Source organism: Dermacentor albipictus, chromosome 2, assembly GCF_038994185.2.
Source record: "Dermacentor albipictus isolate Rhodes 1998 colony chromosome 2, USDA_Dalb.pri_finalv2, whole genome shotgun sequence".
NCBI lineage: Eukaryota > Metazoa > Arthropoda > Arachnida > Ixodida > Ixodidae > Dermacentor > Dermacentor albipictus.
In genome coordinates this window covers 194,038,437-194,061,576 of record NC_091822.1, presented here as the reverse complement: position 1 = coordinate 194,061,576, position 23,140 = coordinate 194,038,437, and the positions used below count along the sequence as shown (strand labels likewise).

Genomic DNA, 23,140 nt, shown 5'->3' with positions numbered 1-23,140 from the left:
CAGTAATCACACACACACACACACACACACACACACAATATATATATATATATATATATATATATATATATATATATATATATATATATATATATATATATATATATATATATATATATATATATATATATATATATATATATATATGCACACACGCACACCGGTCACTGCAGGTCACGCTACTAAGGGACAGTTAAAGGAAAGGATGATAAAGTAGAATAGTGTCCGAGGTCTAGTCATTTAAATAAGCTACAAAGGCGAACCTAAGCTAGTTACTTCTAGAAGAATAAGGAGAGCGCGATGAGCTTGATCGCGTCGAGACATGCAACCACGCGGGTACAAACAATTGTCGAGTGTGGTGCACCGCATGCCGAGGAGATGATAGCCTCCTTTCTAGCGACGTGCGCTGCGCAATGAAAGCGGCACGCTTCATATCAGGTGCTGAAGTGTCTCGTAGCAACCGCAAGAGGTACACGACGGACTGGACACACGTCCTTGTCGGCATAAACGCTCGCAAACGTGCACACAGCCAACAGTTAGCTTGATTAGTTGTGCTCTAGCGCAACGAGAAAAGACTCGAACCGTGAACACGAGACAGAAACGTTAAATTTGCGATATGATGGCCGGGGTGCTGCTCGATCAGGTGGCGCCGAATCAGCAGACGAGCGTCATCAAGCTTGCGCAAAATTTCTGGGCAGTCACAGTAGTCATGAGTGCAAGTTGAAACCTGCCGATCAGGCTCTTTATTTAGGACAAACTATACGCGTGAAGGTACCTACTGGGCAACGCGACATGCCCCACGTGATGCAATTTTGTTGGCAGAGTCAGTAATGCTGCGTACAACATGAGAATCAATGCGACTTCGTTGTAGTCTGTTAAGGGCAGTGCGGGAGACCGTAAGGATGGCAATCTGCGATGCGGTTAACTCCTCTTGCACGTATTTCAGTGCAACATCAATCAATGATTGCTTCGCACTTGTTAATAAGGCTGGATGTGGCATATGAAATATACGCCGTACTTGAGTCAAAGGGCAGAAAAAAGCTGCAGATTCCCCTTTACCATCGCTGTGTACATATGCATCTGTGAATACTTCAAGGTAATCTGGAAAATTTTCGAACATGTGTGACTGAGACTATTGGAATATTGCCGGAACAGGCATGTCAGACGTTTTCCGTATGCCAAGTACTGGGGCAGGATAACGGTGCGAGTACAAAGGACGCATGCTTAGTACTCAGACACAGTGCGTCGATGCCGTTACAAAATATAATTGTACAAATTTTCTGTGTAGCGCCACTGGCACGTGATTAAAAAGGCTGCGGTATTTAATTGTTTGTTGTGCCTCAGTGGAAATGGCGTCTATTTTTACGGATGTTCCCCTTTTCACTACCGGTACCTCGCGTGGGACCAACAAACGAGATTATTTTTCTGGTTTATTCCACACTTTTTATTTTGCTGTTCCCTGACGGGATTTTTATCTCACAGTAATATCATGATAACTTTATAGTGCTATTGACACTTTGTGTGCCTTGGCGCGTTCTTTCTTTCATATCAATTCATTATCATGACAAAATTTCCGCGTTGGTGACTTTTGCGCACTTTGCTGTAAACTCAACTATTTCAACGTGGGGAGTTGCTACTGTACTCGCGGACAACTTTTCTTGGCTTTAAAACGAAGGCTACGGAAACTAAGCGCGCCTCTTTCATCGCTGCTTGAAGTAGTCCCGCAGTTTTGCTCACGTTTTCTTACGTGCGAAATAGAAAACAATACTTCTTTTGTTTTTTAGAGCACCTAATTTGAAACGATACGTAATATTCACCAGTCAGCTATTGGTATTTTACTGTATTTTTAGTTTGCTCTTTCGAGTTCCCGCACACCCGAGACCGTCGCATTTTTTTGCGCATTCATCAAACGCAATACGGCGCCCAGTGTCTTCTGGTGAGTCTTCGACTCTTGCTGTTCCGCCACTCAACTCCCCTGAGAGGCTCTTGACCAACTTTAGCAACAAAATACTGTTGAAGCACACACACACAAAAAAAGAAGTTCTTCCAGCGTCTGCGCGCGGAAACCAAGCGAGCGCATCTGCAAGTCGCAACTTTCGGCATGTGGTACAAACGAGTGAGCCAGCCGACTGCTGCACCAGCTCTATATACCGACGTCGGTTGCGCGTCCAAGTCCTTACAGACGCCATACGGCTGCGTCGGAGCTCCGACGCACGCTGCGATGCTCGCTGTTCAGAACTTGGTACATATCGGATGTGGATAAACATTGATTCACGCCGAGTTAATTGTATCTGCCTTCACTGAAGTAAAGACGGTGTGCGAGGTTGGCGAAACCGAAACCAGTGCCGAGCGGGCCCGGACTACATTGCGTACGAATGCAGTCATGTGCAGAGGCTCCGCCCCCGTAGCTTTCGCTTCATAGCCAAGGTAAGTTGTCCGCGAGTATAATACTTACCAAGGTCATGCGCTGACTTTGCATTAAGAATGATTTGTATAGACATATGCCCAACCTTACGTGAACTTCTTAGTATTGAATTCAAGTAGAATGGAAAGTTGGCCGACTTGGTACGCATTCATTTTCTCGTAGATTTCAGCGTGCACAATCGACAAAGTCACAAAAGTAAGGTACACACAGACACAGCGACCATCGCAGTGTACTTTATGCAGCTCTTTCCGCACAGTTTTCCCTCACCTCCACTATTTATTTGCAGTTTCCTTGAAATAAAGGCTTAGTTGCGAGTCGGCGCTCGTGTCCGTCTGTACCTTTCTTATGTGGGTTTGGGGAAATTGCACTCTGGAATCTACATGAAAATGTTCTTAGTATGCTTGTATAGTGTGTGTAGTGGGTTCCTTTCGCTCTGAGATATTACGAAAGCTTTGGATTATTTCAGGTTTTCCCTATTTATATTGTTCTCTCGTTTCGTGCTGTTTTAAGCTACTTTTTGGGATAGTAGGCCCTTCAGAAGACAACAACAACAACAACAACAACAACAACAACAACAACAACAACAACAACAACAACAACAACAACAACAACAACAACAACAACAACAACAACAACAACAACAACAACAACAACAACAACAACAACAACAACAAGCTCTCTTTCTGCCTCTGTGCACATGATTTTTATTAGTGGTCTGCTTGCTCAAGCGCAGGCATTCCGGGCTATCCGGGAGAGAAAGGAGACATGGGGCTGCGAGGACTGCCAGGATTACCGGGAAACCCAGGCCCCGTTGGTCCCGTTGGACCCCCGGGAACGAAGGGAGATAAAGGTGAGATCATATGGATGGATGCACGTGATGGTTCGCTTGCGCCACCCTTATGCTCTCGGTGGGCTTCCTGCAATACATTTTGTTTGCGGGCTACTTCACTGCGCGAAACGCCAAGCGAAAGCTGGTGCAGTAATGACATTGTACCTTTATGTGTCCGCGTTCACTTTACGCAGGTCGCTTGACGCTTCCTGTATATCGCTCATTTCTTATTCTAATAAGAATAAAGGCGCAAAAGGAGACAGGACGACAAGAAACACCGACAAGCACTTAACGTCTTGTCTCTATTTTTTGCGCTTTCACTCTTATTTGTGTGGTATTCACCAACATATGGACAAGCGCCTTTCCATGTTTGTTGTCGTTCTGTATTCCATTGCGCGTTTACTCTTACTAGACCACGGAATACGAACTAGTCCGAACTGCCACCCTTCTTGTATGTCGTTCGGCGTGTAGTTCGCAGGTGACGTTGTGCACGTTTTCCATCCTATAGAAGCCCTTTCGTATTCCTGAAGAAACTGGACAGCAGAATGAAGTGTAAAAGAAACTGAAGAAAGACAGCATTTTTCACTGTTTCATGCGCTTGTTGCTGTCATCTTTCTTATGCACAAACTCTCGTCTGCGAGAACGTTTGAGGCTGTATTGCGTCGGATGGCTCCGTCAAACGTATAGTCTGCGCTGTGTCGCTCTTCGGCAGATAACGCAGCAGAATATTCGGCGGAACGTCATAGCTGTCGACTGAGGGCGACAGCGATGACGTTTGTGATGGCGTTAGCGAATGGGTTAGCACTGCCGTCAGAGATATTGCATCTTGACTGTCGCCAGCGATGTACCTTGCACAACAACCCACGAAGACGACCACGAGTCTCTACTACTCGAGCAGGTACTGGACTATATATACACATCATGACGTATAGTAGAAATCGCTTACGAACATTCCTCCTGGCGCTTACTTCTAGTGCGTGTTGGTGCTGCAAATAGCGGTTCTCGAAAGGAAATGAACCTCCCCAGTCCAGCAGCGCCCGAGCCCAAGCATGACACCACCAGCGCAACTGCACGCACCCGTTTTCGTACGAGTCGGTGGTTCGGACTTTCATTACCGGTGCTTTCAGGCAGTCGGGCCGCGGGGCGCGTTCGCTGCCGAACTCTTCGAGGCGCCAACGTGCTGCCGCGCGAGCGCGTCTGCGCTGTGGCGGAGCGCCCTGCCAGGACCGCCCCGCTTTTCACCCGCCGCCCCTCATCTCTCCGTGTGGCGGCTGCGGCAGAGGAGGATGAAGGTCGTGTTCCACGCCGGCGCTCATGCCGCCGGATGACAACAGATATGTGACGAATCGGCTTATACGCATAGCCGCCTATACCTCTACTACGGATGTGGTAGTTAACGGCTTCTCTTTTCTACGAAATTACGCAGTGAAACAACAACCGCCACAAAAATATCATCTCTGCAACAAATATAGGCAGACCTTCAAGTCAATCATTCCTTGAGCGAAGCGGACAGCTTTCTAGAAGCGTTCGGCTATACGAGCTTGCAGTGACAACCATCGTCGGTGGTTTCCACGCAATATTTTTTAATATAAAAACTAAAGTGCGTTTGCTACCAAATGCTGCAGTGGGAAGCATATTTCTGCCGCTGTACTTGTGCTCGACATCCTCATTGTATCACTGCGATAGTTTTCGCTGTAGAATCGTAACCGTGGCAGATATAGGCGACTGAGGTCATTTGCTCCTCTTCTCCTACTTGCGATTAATCGAACTCGGTCCCTGAGAAAGAAGTTGCAAATATGGCTACTCTTCAGAACTTATGCGACTCGCTCAAGGACGCGTCGGAGGCGCCTCTAAGGACGACCAACAAAGGCAGAAGAGCCGACAGGCCCCTCGGGACAGCCGCGGCGCTCCAGCTCCGGTCGCTGCGGGCGTTCCGCCGCGAACGTGCCGAGTTTCATGCGAGTATATTTGCGCTCGCTCAGCATCAAGTGCCTTTCCGTGTTTCACCCACGGCCCGGGCAGCATCAACAGAGACGATCGGGGGTAGGTTACGCTGGCCGAATGGGAACGGCCTTATCGGCCGGCCGGAATGGCCTTCGACGCGCCTCGCGTCGGCTCCCGCAGCATCCGCGCCTTCCTTCAATGCCCGCTACGTGACGCTGTGGGCTTCTTTCTGGGCCACGGTTTCCCCTTTGAAAGCCAGGATGACGGCGATGCGAGCCGCGGCTAGCGTGCGCCAACCCCGATGCCACTGACATTTCGTCGTCAGACGGCACCAGGCCTACAACAGAAGCTCGAGAACTTTAGGGGCTGCGGTTGAGGAGGAGGAGGGAGTGGGGGGAGGTAGGGTGGGAGGGAGTAGAATAATTCCTCCTCGAACTCTGGCCAGCCAGTTTCATTCGCAGTGCACACCGCATCGTCGTCATCCTAGTCGACTTGAGCAAATGTTCGAGGCCTTCGGACGTCAGGTGGAACCACACTGGTAGAATCAACACTAGATGTTTGATCCAAATGACCTGTTTTGGAGATTTGGAAGCTGTTATCAGCAAAGTCACCCGTATCTGTTTTACATAGCTGTTTGGTAGGCAAATGCAGTTCTCAGAAAGCCCTCAGAACATTTGTGTTTTTCCCCCGAACTGGAGATATCTTGCTTCACTAGATGTCTCCTGTGATGACGTATATAAGCGGGCAAAAGGTGACCTTCGCAACGAAAACAGCACGTCATCACTAGCGGTGTCCTAAAAATAGAGAAAATAAACGTTGCACTATAATACATATACTCATAAAAATATCACGACCCTAAAGTTCATTTCACGGACGCACGATTTAGAGTACACTGCAATGGCTTTCAAACCAGTCATTTAGCATTTGTAGGACGCCTCATTTTGCGAAGGGGTTAGTCAGGCACCAAAAAACAAGCAAATAGATAATCTCAGCACCCAAGAAGGAGCAAATCCACAGGCGAGCGTGTTTTTAGTGGCAAATCACAACCTTTGCGTTCGCAGTTTGTGTACAGTTATTCTATGTCTGGAAAGAGCTAAATTCACGCCACAAAGCGAGATTTGTAATTGGAGAAAGTCTGGAACTCGTATCGCTCCACTATACACACCCCTCAAAGCTAGCACAAGTTTGGAAAAGCTAGGAATAGCCTAGTGGGAATAGTGGAAATAGTCTAGTAATAGGTCCATTGCGAGCTCCCAAGTGCCTCGAGTGCATGCCAGAGAATCTCCACTACGAGTCTAAGGAACAGCTCCACTCAGGCATTTAATTGATTGACCGCCGGGCCTATCACGCACTCTAGTAATAAAATATGTCCTGCGATTGTGGCCACTTCTTCATCTAGCCTTAACCGGTACGAGCGCCGCTGAAATACCTGAAGTCAACCGAGAACGACCCCTTCGCGAGCTTTCCCCTGTGTTGCTGTGCCGTCAACGCATGGTCTTTTCTCGTACGCGCAAATTGTTTGCGCCGACGCATATTTCTATAGACAGTCCGGCAACCTCATTGGTAACAACGATCCACGTTACAACATACGAAGAATTAGAACCGGCGCAGCTTTAATCTCGGCAATGCGAGTGCTCTTCCCCTCCCGCAGACAACAAGCCAAGCAAAAGAAGATGAACATCCATCACCTGACCCACTCTGCCATCGGAAAACACAAGGCAAATAAAGGCGCGTACCCATACAAGGCAGCCAATGCCCGGCAACATGCCAATCTGGAGCAACTTAATGCACCCGCCAAAGCGCACAGGGGCCTATTCTTTGGTAAACACAGTAGCTTAATTTTGAATAATTGCGAAGCCATTACTCAGCGGTCCATACAATATGCAGGAATCTACAAAAGGCGAAATACCCACCTCGTGTTTTGTATGTCAAACTTTGCGCGCTTTGCCTTCTGTGCGACTCCCCTTTGACAACCAAAATAAAATAAATTTAATGCTGTGCAATCGTGTTAAGGAAGGACGTAGTCGTAACCACAGTTACCCCTTGAACCATAGGCATCACGCAAAGTTTTCTGCACCCCAAGTAGACAAAAGTGATTAAAACAACCTGCGGAGGACTAAAGAAAGTGCGACGCTTACGATCGCGTTAACGCGGGAGTTTTCCACAGCTCGATATTGAAGAAGATGCCGTAGTGTTGGCACTATAAAGACTATCGAGTAATGGGCCTCGCTATTCCGGCCCCATGTCCAGCTTCTTCGGCTGCTCGCCCGCGGAGCCAAATTCCTTCTGAAATCACATTCGGGGATCGCGGAGCAAAAGGCCCTCGCGGCTATGATGCACCGGACGCTGCCATCGCTGGGGACGAGGATTGTTTTCCGTTACGTTGGACTCAGCCTTCCTTTATTTGGTCAAACATTTACTTGCATCTAAACGCAAGAAAGAATGTAAACAAGAAATAGAAGAAAGAAAATGGAAAGGACGAAAGAAAGAAAAAAAGAAAGAAAGAAAGAAGGAAAGCAAGAAGGAAGGAAAGAAAGAAATAAATAAAGAAAGAAGGAAGGAAATAAATAAATAAATAAATAAATAAATAAATAAATAAATAAATAAATAAAGAAAGAAAGAAAGAAAGAAAGAAAGAAAGAAAGAAAGAAAGAAAGAAAGAAAGAAAGAAAGAAAGAAAGAGCAAACATGAAACTGAGTTGCATTAAGAGGTCGCGAGTATTTTGACCATAACATGAGTTCGACTATGGGATCGCGCCATGCGAATCGATGATGAAATCTTGCCAGCCATAACAATATGAAACAGACACCGAAAAAAAAAGAGGGAAAGAAACGCTGGTGAAGGAAGGGAAAAGGGGAGAGAGAAAGAAGAACGCTGGAAAGACTGATATGGAACGAATAAAATAATTATATAGTGCATAAAAATAAAAATAAAAGGACAACTGAAGAACGCAAAACACTTCAATAATCCGGTATTGGAAAAAAAAAAAGAACAACGATAGGCACTGCGTTCTTATAGTCTCGATCAATGTTGCTCACTATCGCCTCTTTCCGGATAGCATCCCAGCATGCAGCTACAAAGGAATTCTGAAGCACTTGCGCAGTCGTCTAGGTAGGCAAACTTGGGCTTGCAGTGTAGAAGTCGGCGGTTGGCTTCATAACGCAAGGCGGCTTCACCGGGATGTTTGCCTGCTTCCATATACGAATGGCTTTGTTGACCTGGCCTCCGTTACTTATGCGCTCATTGAACCGAGCACCCGTACAAAGTTTTTCGGTGCGTAGCCTTCAAGACTCTTTGAGTCCACGTGGATGTTCTTTAGCGCGCGCCTCTCTTTGTCCTTTTCTTTTACTGCTTGGAAGTGGTTCTTTGAATAAATGTGCGTTTAGGAAATATCCGCATCTTGATCGTGAGGCCAGCCACTCACCTTCTCTTAGTTTTATGCTACTATGACAAATCATGAAGTAATAAATGGAAGTAACGATGAAATCTGCACATTGTAAAGCACAAGTGCACGCATACACGACATAGGCAGAGTTAGTCTTCTCGTTGGCATAAGGCTCAAGAAATTTATCATATAATGTTGGTACGTTCCTCGTAGCTTTGTGTAAGATTCTGCATCCACTAAGCATCCAGTGTGCAAATACGAAAGATAAGAAAAAAAGAAAATAGTAAGTACCAAGCAAATGACAGGACGAAAGTTGTTGAGGTAGGGTGACATGGCTCAAGTGGCATGCTCCAATGGTAATATTGTGAAACTGAAGACGCAGCGTATCCTTTAGAGTTTACAGAATTTAAGATAGCTGTGTCATAGCTGTGAGGTAAAATGATGGTAACTTACACCGCCGAGGGTCGTGACGCGAGAGGTTAAAGTCGACGGGGAAAATGGAAAAGCGAAACACGCAGACGTTACTTGGGTATTATTTCCATTCTTTCAGGACTTACTTCGTCATTAATTCCTCGTTGCTTAAAACGGAAAGGCGCCTGCCAGGATCTAAGGTCACGATGTTGCGCACCCTGTTACACAAGGAGCATTGCCAAGGGCAGGGTCGCCTGCGGCTAGAAAATTTGTGATCTTGGAGAGGAAACCTCATGACCTCGTCCAGAAATGTTACCGAAGCACGCTCCTGACCTTTTGACCTCGGTACTTTCCGTGCGGTCATAATATTCATCGCTGTTAAATTACATTTCTTACATTCGCATACCCCCCCAGTCTATAGGCACATCAGGTGAGCGAACAGGTGTGCGCGCGCAATGTTCACTCTCTTCCTCTTTCTGCATCCCCATTTCCTTCACCCATGTGTAGGGTAGCAAATCGGACGTTTGTCTGGCTAACATCCTTACTTTGTTTTTTGTCTCTTTCATGCGAGCGAGGTTCTTGCTACAAGAGATCACCCACTGATGCTGCAACAGTTCCTTTAATTCTCTTTCTTTCTTTCTTTCTTTCTTTCTTTCTTTCTTTCTTTCTTTCTTTCTTTCTTTCTTTCTTTCTTTCTTTCTTTCTTTCTTTCTTTCTTTCTTTCTTTCTTTCTTTCTTTCTTTCTTTCTTTCTTTCTTTCTTTCTTCCTTCCTTTCTTTCTTTCTTTCTTTCTTCAACGCAGGCTCTATTGGTAAAACCGGGCCCGCTGGTCTGGACGGAAGGGACGGCCTTCCAGGCCAGCCTGGCCTTGACGGAATTCCGGGGCCACAGGGCCCGGATGGACGTCCCGGTGTTGATGGAAGAGACGGAACAGACGGCATTCCGGGACGAAACGGCACCGATGGAAACGACGGTCAGATATATGTCTCCCCTGGCTGCTGGAATAATTCCGGGCAGTGTCGATCCTCATTTCTCTGAACTGCATAGCCTAATGCTCTTCTCGTCTGCGTGGCTTTTCCTTTCGCGACGCGGAACAAGCTGTGCTAACTGATGGTCTACCACGTGCAGAAAACACAGGCTGGTCAGAAGCAAAACCAACCGGACCAACGGTGAAATTTTGGGTGACACAGCATGCAGTAACGTGTTTTCTATGCTAGCGGACCGATAGCTTCCGGGCAAGAAAACACAGGGTGAACATGTTTATACAATTTGTATCGCGCTAACGAATACTACACGACGCGAAGAAGACAGGATAGCACTGTGGTGTCGTTTACGTTAGTGCGATACCAATTCTATATTATGAACCAACTAGCCGCGCAGGACGTGTGGCTAAGCGTTAACGTGTATTTTAGTACGACAAGACGAAATACGGTTAGAAGTGACGGAGACGATGAAATTATGCGTAGCCTACAGAAAAACCACAACTTAGAGCTCTTGAGCGGATTGGAATAATTGTGGCGTGCAGCAACCTGTACGCTCGGGACTGATATAAGTAAGACAAAGAGCCAGTCTTGCAGTGACTGCCTTTCCGGGCATTTGCCAACGAGACAAAGGTATTTATCCGCCCTGTTAATGAAATCTGTTAACATTTAGTACGTCATACTTTTGAGGAAAGGCGAAGATTTCGAAAACTCTGGGGCGAAATGCGCCGTTGACGATGAAGAAACTGTACTTAAAGCGGCAGCGACAATGTTCTCATTCCTTAATATTTCTTCAGGGAAAGACGGCTTGCCGGGACCTCAAGGACCACCTGGAGCCAAAGGAACCGCAGGTGCGTAATTGAAAATTTCACTGCTTTCAGAGTACATGCAGCTTTAACCGTCATAACGTATCCTTTGAACGACATCACTCAGGTGTTTATTTGGCGTTTCAGCCAATAGCAGAGCTTGTACAGGAGGTTAGTTGCAACTAAATACGTTTGATACACATGCTGCGTGCGCGAACAAATGTGGCGTAGCTATTAACATAAGTTAGATCTGTGGCTCTATGACCTCCGCGTGATTGTAACAAAGTTACGACAGTCTAACAAGAGCACATCGTTCTGACACGCAGTAGAATTGAATAAGCAAAGAATACTAGGTGAACAATGTGAACGAGGGGTTCCACTGTACACTGATACCTCCGACGCTAAGGTGAAGGTTTGTTGTTTCCACAATAACGCTTCAAAGAAAGAGTACGCAGAAGAAGTACAGCCATACTGCGATATAACAAAGCTCACACTTTCATTCGAAAGCTCCGTCACATAGAAAATTTCCGGAAACCGAGGTTGCAATGTTGGCGTATACGAAGACCTATGTTCTCATGACGGTTCTGTTAGCTAGCAACTGGTCAACAGGCGTTCGTAATAAAGATTTCGGTAGAAGCTCTAAAAGTAATGGCATGATTGCAATACGTCTAGAGTGTCACTTCGTGGCAGTCACGATAGCCGAAGGCGATAACATATACAGTGCGCATACGAGCGTACATAAAGTAGCGTTACGAGGCGCACACGCAAGGCCTTCTGTGGCGGCGTGTTTTTGGTCTCAAGGCACCCAAAGCACAAAGAGGGTCGTCATTCAAAATATAACAGCGTGACTTGGAATCGACATCCTCAATTCATGTTATACCAACGCAAAATTGGACGGGACACTGAAAGAAGACGCATGACGCCCCAAACGCCTGACAACTACGACTGACATTTACTAAACGCAGGGCTACGTACGGCTTCGCGGTGCCGACACAAGCGGTGTTGACGCAGTTGTTATCTTTATATTTTGATGCTGTATGCCTCGAATACCAATATTTAAGGTTATGGTTTAAAACACATCAAAAAAGAAATGTGATAACTGCATCAGCACCGCCTATGCATGGCACCAGAAAGAAAGAAATAAAGTGTTTTAGAGGAGTACTCTACGTTTTCACTCGGAGTCCAGCGCTTGTGACGTCTGCATCTTCTTTCGGTGTCCTGTCTAATTTTGGGCCGGTAACGCGAGTCACGAATTCGGCAGCCAACTATAGCCCGTCGAACAGCATCACTTACTAACAACTTTCAAGTGTGCCATGCGTAGTCCCCATTAAGCCACATATTGAATTTTTTACTCTGCCCTGCAGCATCATATACAGACATGACGACCACGATGTTGATGACATAAACCAAAAAACAGACAAGGACAAGCGCTGGCTTTCAACTGGCAATCATTATTATAATGAGGGTCTCTTTGTACGTTCTCGTTTGAATACAACGCCTTGATCAGGAACCACCATGACCACCATACTCGCGAAATCGTTAAAGTAGTCCAGACGACGCGGGAAGGCGCACCATGTGTACTCGAAACACCTATCGCTTTTACGCGGAAAGATCCGCTATTACTGCAGGGATGCAGTATACGGGCGATAGCGATCGAGTCATGTTTTTCGGATGTATTTGGTCTGTGCTGTACCTCTTGCTTATAACTTTGTGTTTTGTTTTCAGCACGCAAGACGAATATTTGTTTGTGATGAACATTCTCACTTGAAAGTCAGCACTTCTTCTTGATCGCTGTTCGGTTTATGTCCCTTTCCTAAGCAGCACTGCCACATATTGAATAAGTAAGAGTAGTTTATTGGAGCGTAAAAGCAAGGGAAGCGCACCGACACGATAGCTCATCGTGCTGGCACGGTCCGGTGAGGACACCAACCGTTCTGCCGACTCGGCGGCTATAGCGCACTAGTCACCGCTCTCCAACAACGATGGACAGTGCACACCATGGGTATCGAACTGACTTTTTCCTGCAGATAGAGAGAGAGAGAAACGGATGCATAGAAAGGCAGGGAGGTTAACCAGAGGCAGTTCCGGTTGGCAACCCTGCGTGACGGGGGGGAAGGGTAAAGAGGGATAAAAAGAGAAAGAGAGCGGAAGGGGTAGATAAAAGAAATAGAGACGAGCACGACCAAACCGCGTAGGCTACAAAGCGGTAGGGGGCCGCCTTCTTACAGTCTATCGTGAAGCCCCACAGACCGCAGGAACCTTAACAACGTGAGTAAGGTCTTTAGCGTGGATGGTCTGAGCGAGTACTGACCTAAAGCTTTGAATTCTGATAGTGGACGATTGTCCAACTGGTCCAGTACTCTGCACAGCACTTGTGTCTGGGCACTATATCGCGGGCAGACACAGATAATATGTGCGCGAGTCTCATCGATGTTGCATGTGGCGCACGTGGGGCTGTTGGCAATTCCAATAAGGAAAGCATACGAGTTCGTAAATGCAACGCCTAGCCACAGACGGTACATCATGGTCTGTTCACGTCGTGGTAACCCTGGCGGGAGGTGCATCCGTATGTCCGGAGACAACGAACACAAACGACACGTGGTAAAAACGTTCGAGTTCCACAGAGGCAAAGTACATTCACGGGACATCAGTCGCAGCACAGCCGCAGCGTCTGTTCGCGAAAGCGGAATCAAGACACGTTGGCCACTTTCATGTGCAGATCGGGCGGCTTCGTCGGCGTGGTCGTTCCCGCTGATGCTGCAATGTCCTGGAAGCCACAGAAAGATTATGTTGTGTCCCTCAATTGTCATGGCTACGATGATACATGTGTCGAATTTCTAAGGCCAGTTGTTCATTGGATCCGTGGCGCATGGGGCTTTGTATGCAAGGGCTGCCTTGGAGTCACTAAAGACTCCATTGTTGCAGTGGTTCCTGATTAATGAAATCAAGTGCAGCACGTAGGGCCGCAAGTTCAGCACCCGTTGATGTGGTAACACATGAAGTTTTTAACTTTATTTCTTCATATTTTGCCGAGGTGATGACTGCACATAAATGTCGCGGATGGTTATCGGCAGAAGCGTATCGAATTGGGCCACATGGTGGTACATGCATTCGGATGGTCTGCGTTCGCGCTTGAAAGTGGTCTTCGATTACTATGCGTATATTCGTAAGGCTAAGCCTAAAACCCCGTGTAGCCGAACTTCACTTCGCTCCGCATTACTCTGCACGAACAAAGAGCCGCGTACGTCACGGAAGGCTGATCAATCAGTCGATATCGAGGGACGCTCGTCGCACGGTTTTCTTGCACCTAAAACAGAAGCGGCGAAACACGCCAGTCTGCATCGAAAGCTCGCAGCGACACTGACGTCGCATGCAGCGCTCGAATCTTGCGTGAATTTGCCAAAAACCTCGCGTTATACACTATACACAGTGACCCCTCCACGTCGACAGCCTGAAGTCGACGAAATATAAGCTAGGCTGTGGCTGCCAGCTTATACTGAATCTGAACGATCCTATATGAAGCACGATCTTTATCTAATGGCCGTTGTGTTAACGTGCTGGTGCACCTATATACGCGAAGGGCCTCGGCGGTGCGGTACACGGGCGTTCCTGCCGTGCACTTCTTTATTCGGCCTTTGTCTTAACGCTGAGTTTTGTTTGTTACCATGTGCATAACTTCAGATTTATTGTCCCGGATTGCCCACGGCTGTTAAAGACGCCGATTTCAGCCGATGTGTGTTGGCGTGCGCAGCAGTTCCTGCAGTCCTGGACAGATCGGAACGACGCACCGCAGATAGCTGTGCATTATATTTCACCTTTATGCAAAATTCTGTGTCAACGCCATTGAAAATGTGTCCAAAAAAGGTGGTTATGTGGGCGCATTAAAGTCTTTTTTTGCTTTGCGTACTCGGTGTCTTAACAAGAAGTGATTCAAACGATTGATTTGTGATTATATGTCAGTTCATTCATTCATTCATTCATTCATTCATTCATTCATTCATTCATTCATTCATTCATTCATTCATTCATTCATTCATTCATTCATTCATTATGACGAATACCGCAGGCATCCCAGGACCACGAGGCAAAAGGGGACTGCCCGGTCAGCCGGGAACTCCTGGTACGTGCTCGAGCGCCAAATAGTTTATTTAATTATATCGCTTTACTATCACTTGCAATAAGGGCGTTACCTCACCACGAAAGCAAAGCGTTTATCAATTACCGAGAGTATGCCGTAAAGAGTGTTGTCTCTTTAACCAGGTGTTCCCGGCATCACCGCGTGGACAGTGAACGACTCCAGCCCGAACAAGACGGAAGCCTTGCTCAGTAAGTCCCACGGGGCTAACGCAGCGCAGAAGCACGTTTCCCTTGTACGCAGCATTACTATGATGGTTTCTGACAGCGCCACAGCGTACTACACTAATGTAACGAGGAGACGCGACGTTTTTATCCTAATTACAAAGTCGAAACTCCTCTCGAGCGAATCGATTCACCTTTTCTGCTTTTTTTACTTGGCTTCCGGCATTGGTCACGCACGAATCGAATCACATCACTAGAGTGGTCGCTTATGCTTTGCGTGTCCTGATTTTCCGGTGCACGATCTGTTAAAAAGAAACTCACCGTAACGACTGAAAACATGAAAAAAGACAAAGGAACAAAAGGCAGTCATCAGGGACTACTTGCTTAAGTGAATTCTTCGTTTTCTCAGAGGCGTTGCTATTGGGTCAGCTGGCGTGATGTTTCGATTGTAGTAGCTCCACCTTTTTGTGTTACTCCCTGTACTCGCTGTATCTTGTACTCGTGTTACTGAACGCACGTCCTGTCTTGATTTTCTCTTTACTTGATTTGCGTGAAAGTGTAACCATTGTGGCACCTGCTGAGCGATGCGTCATCAAAAATGCTTGCTGTTCTTGTACCGCTTGTCAGCGTGCTGTTTCTATTAAATGTATTCCAAGCCTAAGTGAAAAATAGCAGTAGCCGGCGCTGGAAAAGCAGGATGCCCTAAAAGGTTGCAAAAGGAGACACTACAGAAAACGCTATTATTCCAGTCACTTTTATTTTATAGGTCCGTTATAAATACGCGTACTTCGGAAAAACAACTGAGAACTTTTATTCTTGTGGCATGTATCGCCTTCCTGTCCTTGATTTTTCCCTTTCTCTTATTCCGTGCAGCATGTTCTTTATGATAATGCTCAGTTCTACTTGGGCTTACCACTTCTTTGTTCGTTGTTCGCGCGGAAACAACTTTCCCCTTCCATACGATGCCCAGAGAACCTTCACGTGAACGGGGCTACGCACAATCGTATGTGGTTTTTTGTAGTGAGAATACTTGTATGTTATTCGTTTTTCTGGAAGCTCAAGGCGTGTTCGAATAAATATTGAAACTAAGGATTTTACCCAAAGTGCGGACAATCAAACGTATACTTGGAAAGCATTCACAGAGACGTTTAACCTTGTAGATCCGAAACTGTGTTAATTGAGAGACTGCTAATTCTGAGATCAGTGTGGGCGTAACGTAAAGCGACGAGGAGCAGTATGGATTGAGAACAAACGCAATAATTAAAAAAAAACACGAGGACACCTAAGCACTTCTTACGAGTTGTGAATGCGAAAGCAAGCGATCGCATTAGACCTCAGACTCTGCCCAGGCGGCGCTGCGGAAAAAAACCCGTCACCAGCGCCTCCATCGGAGCCTTGGCGCAATCTGAGTATAGTACAAGGAGAGCTGTCCGGAAGCGAAGGTGCATAGGCCACAATGGACTCTTCTCTCTCGTTTGTGTTGAGGCACGGATTCCGAAAAATCAAGGACCTGGAAAGCGTCTTCCGCCCATCTACGCTTCGGAAAGGAAGCTCAGCAGGGCGAAGTACGTGTGCAATATAAAATAAAGTCTCAAGTGTTATTTCGGCGTGCTGCAACTCGCAAGTACAGAGAGCATCAGGTGTGTCTATAGGCATATCAGCATAAAAATCTAAGCATTTCAAGCTGGTTCATATTAAATATGTCCTGAACACAAGACTCAAGTACCTCCTATATTTTTATGTATTTTACCGTAATGTTTTGTCTCGCAATTATTTCCAGAGAGTAAATACTTTCGTAGCCTTTTCCAGGGCAGCAAACAGAAAACGTTTTTCAAGGTAGCAAACAGCGTGCGATCATAACAAAGGAAGCTTCCTACAGTGCCTACGCGCTGCATCTTTCTTTCTCGCAGGAGCTACAGCATCGCTCGTACCTTAATTTGAACTTCTCGCAGACGCTTCGAGCAACAAGCGCGCACAGATAAATGTAAATAAACGCGACATTTTTTTCTTTACACACGTGCATTACTTCGCAGTTACTCGTCCAGTGCTCCTACAGCAACTTCATTGCTCACATTTGAAAAACGCGCGTCGAGCAGGCTCAGCACATTGCGAAGCGTGCTTGTTGTATCGGCGCAGGACATGGAAAATATCGAAAGTAGATATGGGCTCTCGATACAACGATGCTCTAGAACAGGATTTTGAATTCATAAACGAACCAAAATGTTTGGTTAAGCTGACCTGCCAAATCTCTCCGTTCCACTTGTTGAGTCAAGCGGAGGCGGACGTCTGTTAAAAGGTGGAGATATCGATGGCACATAAGCAGGATGGTTAGCAACGTTGTTTTTTCTGTTACCAACGAAGTAGCGGCTGCAGATTCTTGAGTTTTCGCTTGGTTACCACGGTCCTCCGTCAGCGCTACTCAACACAATTACAGAATAACAAAATTGTCGCACTTTCTCATGCGAGCCGCTGTGTTGTGGGGAATGCAAGTAATCCGATTACCCAACAGGTTGAACGGCCCGTATCGATCGCGATGGAAATCGGTAAAACTGAACGTTGTTATTCCGTTCTTCACGTTCATGGCAATTTACTACACAACAGTAGCGTCGATTGCGGCGTTTCTCCGTAGCACGCAGAGCTATCGCGGTTGCCGTCGTTCCCGCCATCAGTCAGGTGAGCCAGCAAGCGCTTTATGGCAGTTCGGCGGCGCGTCCGACTAGCGTAGAAATTCATAGCTCTCTGTCTGGGTGTTAAATGCGCAAAACACTCGCAATATGGACCAAAATCTAGTTAAATCGTTGTTTCGCAGTCGCTAGCTGCATAAACAATCTTAGCAAGGGAGTCGGGCTTCGCACTACTCAATTACTGCCTCTTCGCACCGGCAGGTGGCGCTACGCGTCTTGCAAAACCCCAGAGTGTGACGTCCATTGAGACGCTTAGCACGTTCGGTTCCGAGCGAGGGTGACGTGCCGTCGTGGCTATTCCCTCTCCCATCACGCAGCACGCTGCAGAAGGCATCCCTTTCGCCCGCTCTGCTCCGTCGAGGCGCCCTCGTGACCTGCTGTCGCAGCCAAAGGCAATTTACCTGCCGTTTTGCTGCCACAGGTTACAGACGCCGGCTTTTTCGATGAGCCATTTGACGCTTTCGCATCAAAATTGCATCCGAGTCGAAAATTAAGGTGCGGTGATGAACTTGACAGGATGAACATCATGTTTAATTGGTCGTCCATGAAAGTAATCGAGTCAGCTAATATCAATAAGATGAAAACGCACAATCATTCCGGGCCTACCATGGATCAGGGGCACGGGCGAAGATGTTAGGAAATGACCCGTTAGTGCAGAACAGGAACCTGGACGCCTAGTTTTGTGACACGATGCATGGAGCGATGGAAAAGATGAATAGTGCAAGCGAAGCTTGGAGCGATATAAACACACATCATTATGGATTAGCAATCAAACTCGAATAGATGGTAATAGTTATATTGAAATTAGGCGAAACAAGGGGAGCCGACAACCAGTGATGAATAAAATAGCAAACCGGGGTTCCATTACACGAGTATTATGTACATATAGTAACCGAATAGCTGTCAAAGGAAGCGAAGCGCAACGGAGGGCGTCTGAGAATTAAGAGGACCGGTAATATCGGAAAGTTTGCTAGTACCGCACTGTTTCGTGGACGCAGGCAAGCGCTAATTGGGCACATCTGGGAGAGCATCTTTCTCATATTAACGACATGGATGATGAACCTTATTCTATCTGATGGATAAAATTGACGAGCACGCCGATGGCAAAGGATAAGCTTGAAATGTCTTCCCGCACCACCTTTTACCGTTGAACTTTTTCCAACCATTACATGCGCACGAAAGCGAAGCGTCGTTTCCGTGCTCGTATTTTCAGCGTCATGTCAGAGTTGTAATGACGTATACGCGAAATGGCCGATTCACTGGTCTCGCGCACTGTTATAGTATGCTAGTATTTTGGCTTCACTTAGCTATAACGCAGACTTTTAAAATATTCAACTTCATTGCTTTTTTTTTTTTGCCGTTCCCCATTTCACTCTGTTTGTGCCAAGCTCATCAGAACGAGGCGCAGACAAATAAATGTCCCTCGTCGCAAGGCGACTTCGTGCTAGCGCTCCCGCTTCTCTGCTCCGCACTCGCGTCGTTTTCGCCTTCGAACGCTAGAGAGAGAGAGAGAGAGAGAGAGAGAGAGGTAGGGAGGGGAAATAGCAAAGAACCTGCTTTAAGTCGCCAGAGTCTATGCTACGCGTTTAAGCTGTTAGGCTGCCCGAAGGTACTAAAGTATTCCCGTGGGGGCACGCACTCGTATATGCTTATGTTTGCGCACGGGGACACGCGCGCGGGGAAGTAGGCGGAATACAAGAAACAAAAGGAAAAGAAAAAAACAAAACAGAATTGAAAAAGACTAAGCAGCTCCTCGCCGTCGTGCCCTGAATTGAGAAATAAACGAAATAAAGAAGGAAGGGGAGCGGAGCGGAACGGGGCAAAACATCACAACCCCGTGCGCCGCCTTAAGTTCCGCGTCGGCGGAGGCGGCGGCAGCATTTCGAGATCCACAACGCCTGCGATCAGGAAAAACGCGCGCTCGCTGGGGCGCATTTTAAGTGTCGCCTCTCGAGGGAGTCATTGCGGATTCCAAAACTTGCTGACGAGTGAGACGCGCGGCGAGAGATGTTTTACGGCTTCGGGTGAACGACCACGCGACAGAGGAAATCGAATACCGTGAACGGATCCGCCTGGCCTGAACCGTGCAGCGCGTGGGATGCACGGGGTCGCGTCGGAGCTAATTGCAGGGCCGGACGCCACGCCGTTGGCAGGAACTGGCACAAGCCGAGCTTGCGCAACCGACGACGTGCTAGCGCAAGGCATCCCCGCCAATCGGAAACACTTTTCACGGATCGAGCGCTTAATTGCGTAAGAGAATTCCGCAGAAACCGGCGAGGTGGATTTCTGGAAGGAAAAGCTGCCACTTATATGGTTGTTATGACAATGATACAAGGTTAACTCGTATAACCTCCTCTTAATTTGCAGTTGAATAATTTGTTGGGATTGGAGAACCGGCACCGCTAGACTCGATCGCTTTATCGACTTAGCATGTTGATAGAACAGCAAAAACTGTGCTTCAAAACACCCGATTCAGTTGCTTTCAGTGTGCTATGTATGACACTTTCCGCGTCGTAAATAAACGCGCGAAATATGGAAATAGCCGCACGATTACGCGTCCGCACGCCGCGGCACCAGCGGTCCCAGGCGTCACTGGGAAGAATTACCGCTGCCTTTGTCCTCCTCCTCCTCCTCCTCCTCCTCCTTTTCCTACTCAGCGCCGCTGCTCGCTGCAGCGGCTTCGCGCCTCAAGCAGAAAAGGCAGCTCGCATTACGTGGCGACCAACGCCAAAAGCGATGCCTCGCCCCCTTCACGTGGCCGCCGAGCCAGGCGTTGAACCGAGTTAGGACGGCTGATGTCGCGGCGAGCGCGCGCGTCTCATACTTGCCGCGTTTTCTTTGTAACGCGGAAAAAAAATAATACGGGAGACATAGCACACTGAAAGCAACCGAATCGGGTGTTCTAAAACACGATTAGCTAATTAGAAAGGTTAGTTAATTAATCTAATTATAGATAGTCCAATTATGTAAAAAGATCATCTTGGTGCGGTACGGCACTGCTGACGGAATGCCATTGGTTGCGTCCTCCTATGTTCCACATTTTATATTTAAGAACTTGGCTAACGTTAGCTGGGGCACCCTGTATGTACAGTAGAAGATTAATCCGAGTTTGAGAGAGCGAACTTTGATTTTTTTTTTCGTTGCGTGTTACCAATTGTTTGCCCACTTGTTATATGGCCCAGACGGTGGAACGACTGTTCAGGCCAGGCGACATTTGTGGTTGAAGTTCCAGAACTAGAGAATGTTTTTTTTTTTAATTCAAGCGAGCTAGACGGGAACGTATCCTTCAACTAACTAACTAAATAAATAAATAAATAAACAACGTCTCGGGAGCGGGAGCTTACTGCAGCTGTCTAGAGAAAGCCTGTAAACATTTATCTGCAAAACACACAGACTGCCTACAGACAAGCTGTAGAGCGTGACGTCACGAAGATGCAGCGATGCTCCTGTGGGTCTCGGTACGGGTAGAATAGGTGACCATTGATTGTTAATACGTGAGAAAATCACGTTAGCAATAATGAGGCAGTCATGTTGTGGGTGATGAACGATGTTACGACACCCTCAACTGGCGTCCGCCTACTCTCGTCCACGCTTTCCTCCTCCAGTTCCTGATTTGCCTATAACTATACAGATGTTTCCTCTGCACTATATGGCGCACAGCCTCCTTTGCAACGATGCAGCTTATTCGTACCTTGTGCAGATATTATATCAAGTCTGTACTTAGCCTACGAAGTATACGTCTCCACAAGTCTGAAGGCCCATGTGCTGAAGTTGGGAGGTTTCCTCAATATGACTATACAATTCTGAAGCAGAAGCTACAAACTTGTTTACGCATACAATAATTTTTGGTGATTGACAGGCTTCTTGGCTATCTTGTTGCTACCTAGGCAGCTATGACTCAAGCGCAAGCACACAAATGACAAAGTGGCAAATGACTGGAACACCGCAACGCAGTCCTTCCAACAAACGACACAGTAACAGGTGTCCCTGCCTGGTAGTGAGATCAAGACACTTGTCTGCAACGCGTCAGCCGCGATCAACGAACTGCGCGGTAAACATTGGCGCTAACACGCGGTGCGAGAGAATCTGGATCTGAGCATGCGTGGCTACATTTACGAGATGCCTTGTCTTCTCTCGCCCCGCTGGTCGCTTCGTGCTGTGGCCGCTAGGAGCGTCCTAATCTTTGCACTCTTTTATGCACTCTTGTCGTTCGTCTGTTCGCGTTTCAGTCATTCATGTCTCATGTACAGACACTGCAGCAACATGATGAGCACGTAAAGATAAGGCGCTTGAATCGGAGGGTTATTCTAAATGTATCATCCTGCTTTTCAAAGCTACTCGCGTTGCATTGCTATCAGTAATTGCGTACGGTAATCTGGGGGCGTACTTCGAACGGATTCTTTTCCTCCGATAAGATTAATTTTGCATCATTCGTCACGGCGAACGACCGCCAACGATTACGGAGGCATCCATCGTGCGAGCCGATGACGAAAGGCGCGAAGGTTGGAAAATGGTAAGAATCCTTACGGAACACTCCGAGCTCTGCAGCCTAACCGAATTACCTTCAAATGCGTGCCAATGGGCAATGTAATTTTAGGGCTTTGGACAAGCCTTGCCGCCACGTACAGACACTGAAGTTAGGCGGCTTCAGCTCTGGCTCTGACAGCGTTGCACAGTTTCATCGCGCAGGCTCGTAATGACGTTTGCCGGAAGACTCCCGTCTTCCGGCAAACGCGCAATTCGCCCGAAGCGCATTATTTCGCGCTTTGCCACTCGGCGCATATACAAGAAGCCGTGCGAGCGAGCCAGCGCGCGTGCGCTGTTCCGGCCGTTTTCGCCGCCGCCGCCCGAGGAAATGCAAATGCAAACGCCCGTGTTTTCTTTCTCGTTACCGGCGCGTCAGCCGTGCGCATACGCCGGCGCCTCCCGGACGAGACGCTCTCCGAAACCGCCGAGCCGAGTTTGAAACTGCTCGCGCCAAATGGCGTCGCAGCGGGAGAGAGTCGTGCGGTGCTTTACAGCCGCCGCTTAGATCTACTCCCCGCACAATGAAGTCGACGCCGCGGAAACGGGAAGCACCACGTCCTCAAGTGGAGTGAGAAAACGCAGCGAACACGCTTCGAAACCCGGACGTGGATCCCTGCCTGCACTAACGGCGGTCGAAGAAGCCTTGTGGCTTCTCTATAACTCGTTTGAACCGATTGCCTGACTATAAACGCGTTTGAAAGCAGGGCAATCGGCCGTTTGTAACTAATGCGTATGTGGCGAAAAGCGCATTTACATTTTGCGAGGAGGCGTCAACAAAGTTCGCTGCTGCAGTCGTTCCGTTCTTGAAGGTAGCGCGTGATGCAGTGACGCAGCACAGTTGTGCCAGAA

At 47.4% G+C, this 23,140-nt stretch overlaps 1 protein-coding gene across 1 annotated transcript in view; it reads left to right on the top strand.

Annotated features, from left to right (window-relative positions):
• LOC135898520 (uncharacterized) overlaps positions 1–23,140 on the top strand; it is a 61,061-nt gene that overhangs the window by 10,726 nt on the left and 27,195 nt on the right. The window contains exons 3-7 of the mRNA XM_065427493.1: positions 3,159–3,275; positions 9,798–9,968; positions 10,773–10,826; positions 14,848–14,901; positions 15,042–15,107. Coding sequence (XP_065283565.1) covers positions 3,159–3,275; positions 9,798–9,968; positions 10,773–10,826; positions 14,848–14,901; positions 15,042–15,107 — 462 coding nt within the window. The remainder of the gene's footprint in view (positions 1–3,158; positions 3,276–9,797; positions 9,969–10,772; positions 10,827–14,847; positions 14,902–15,041; positions 15,108–23,140) is intronic.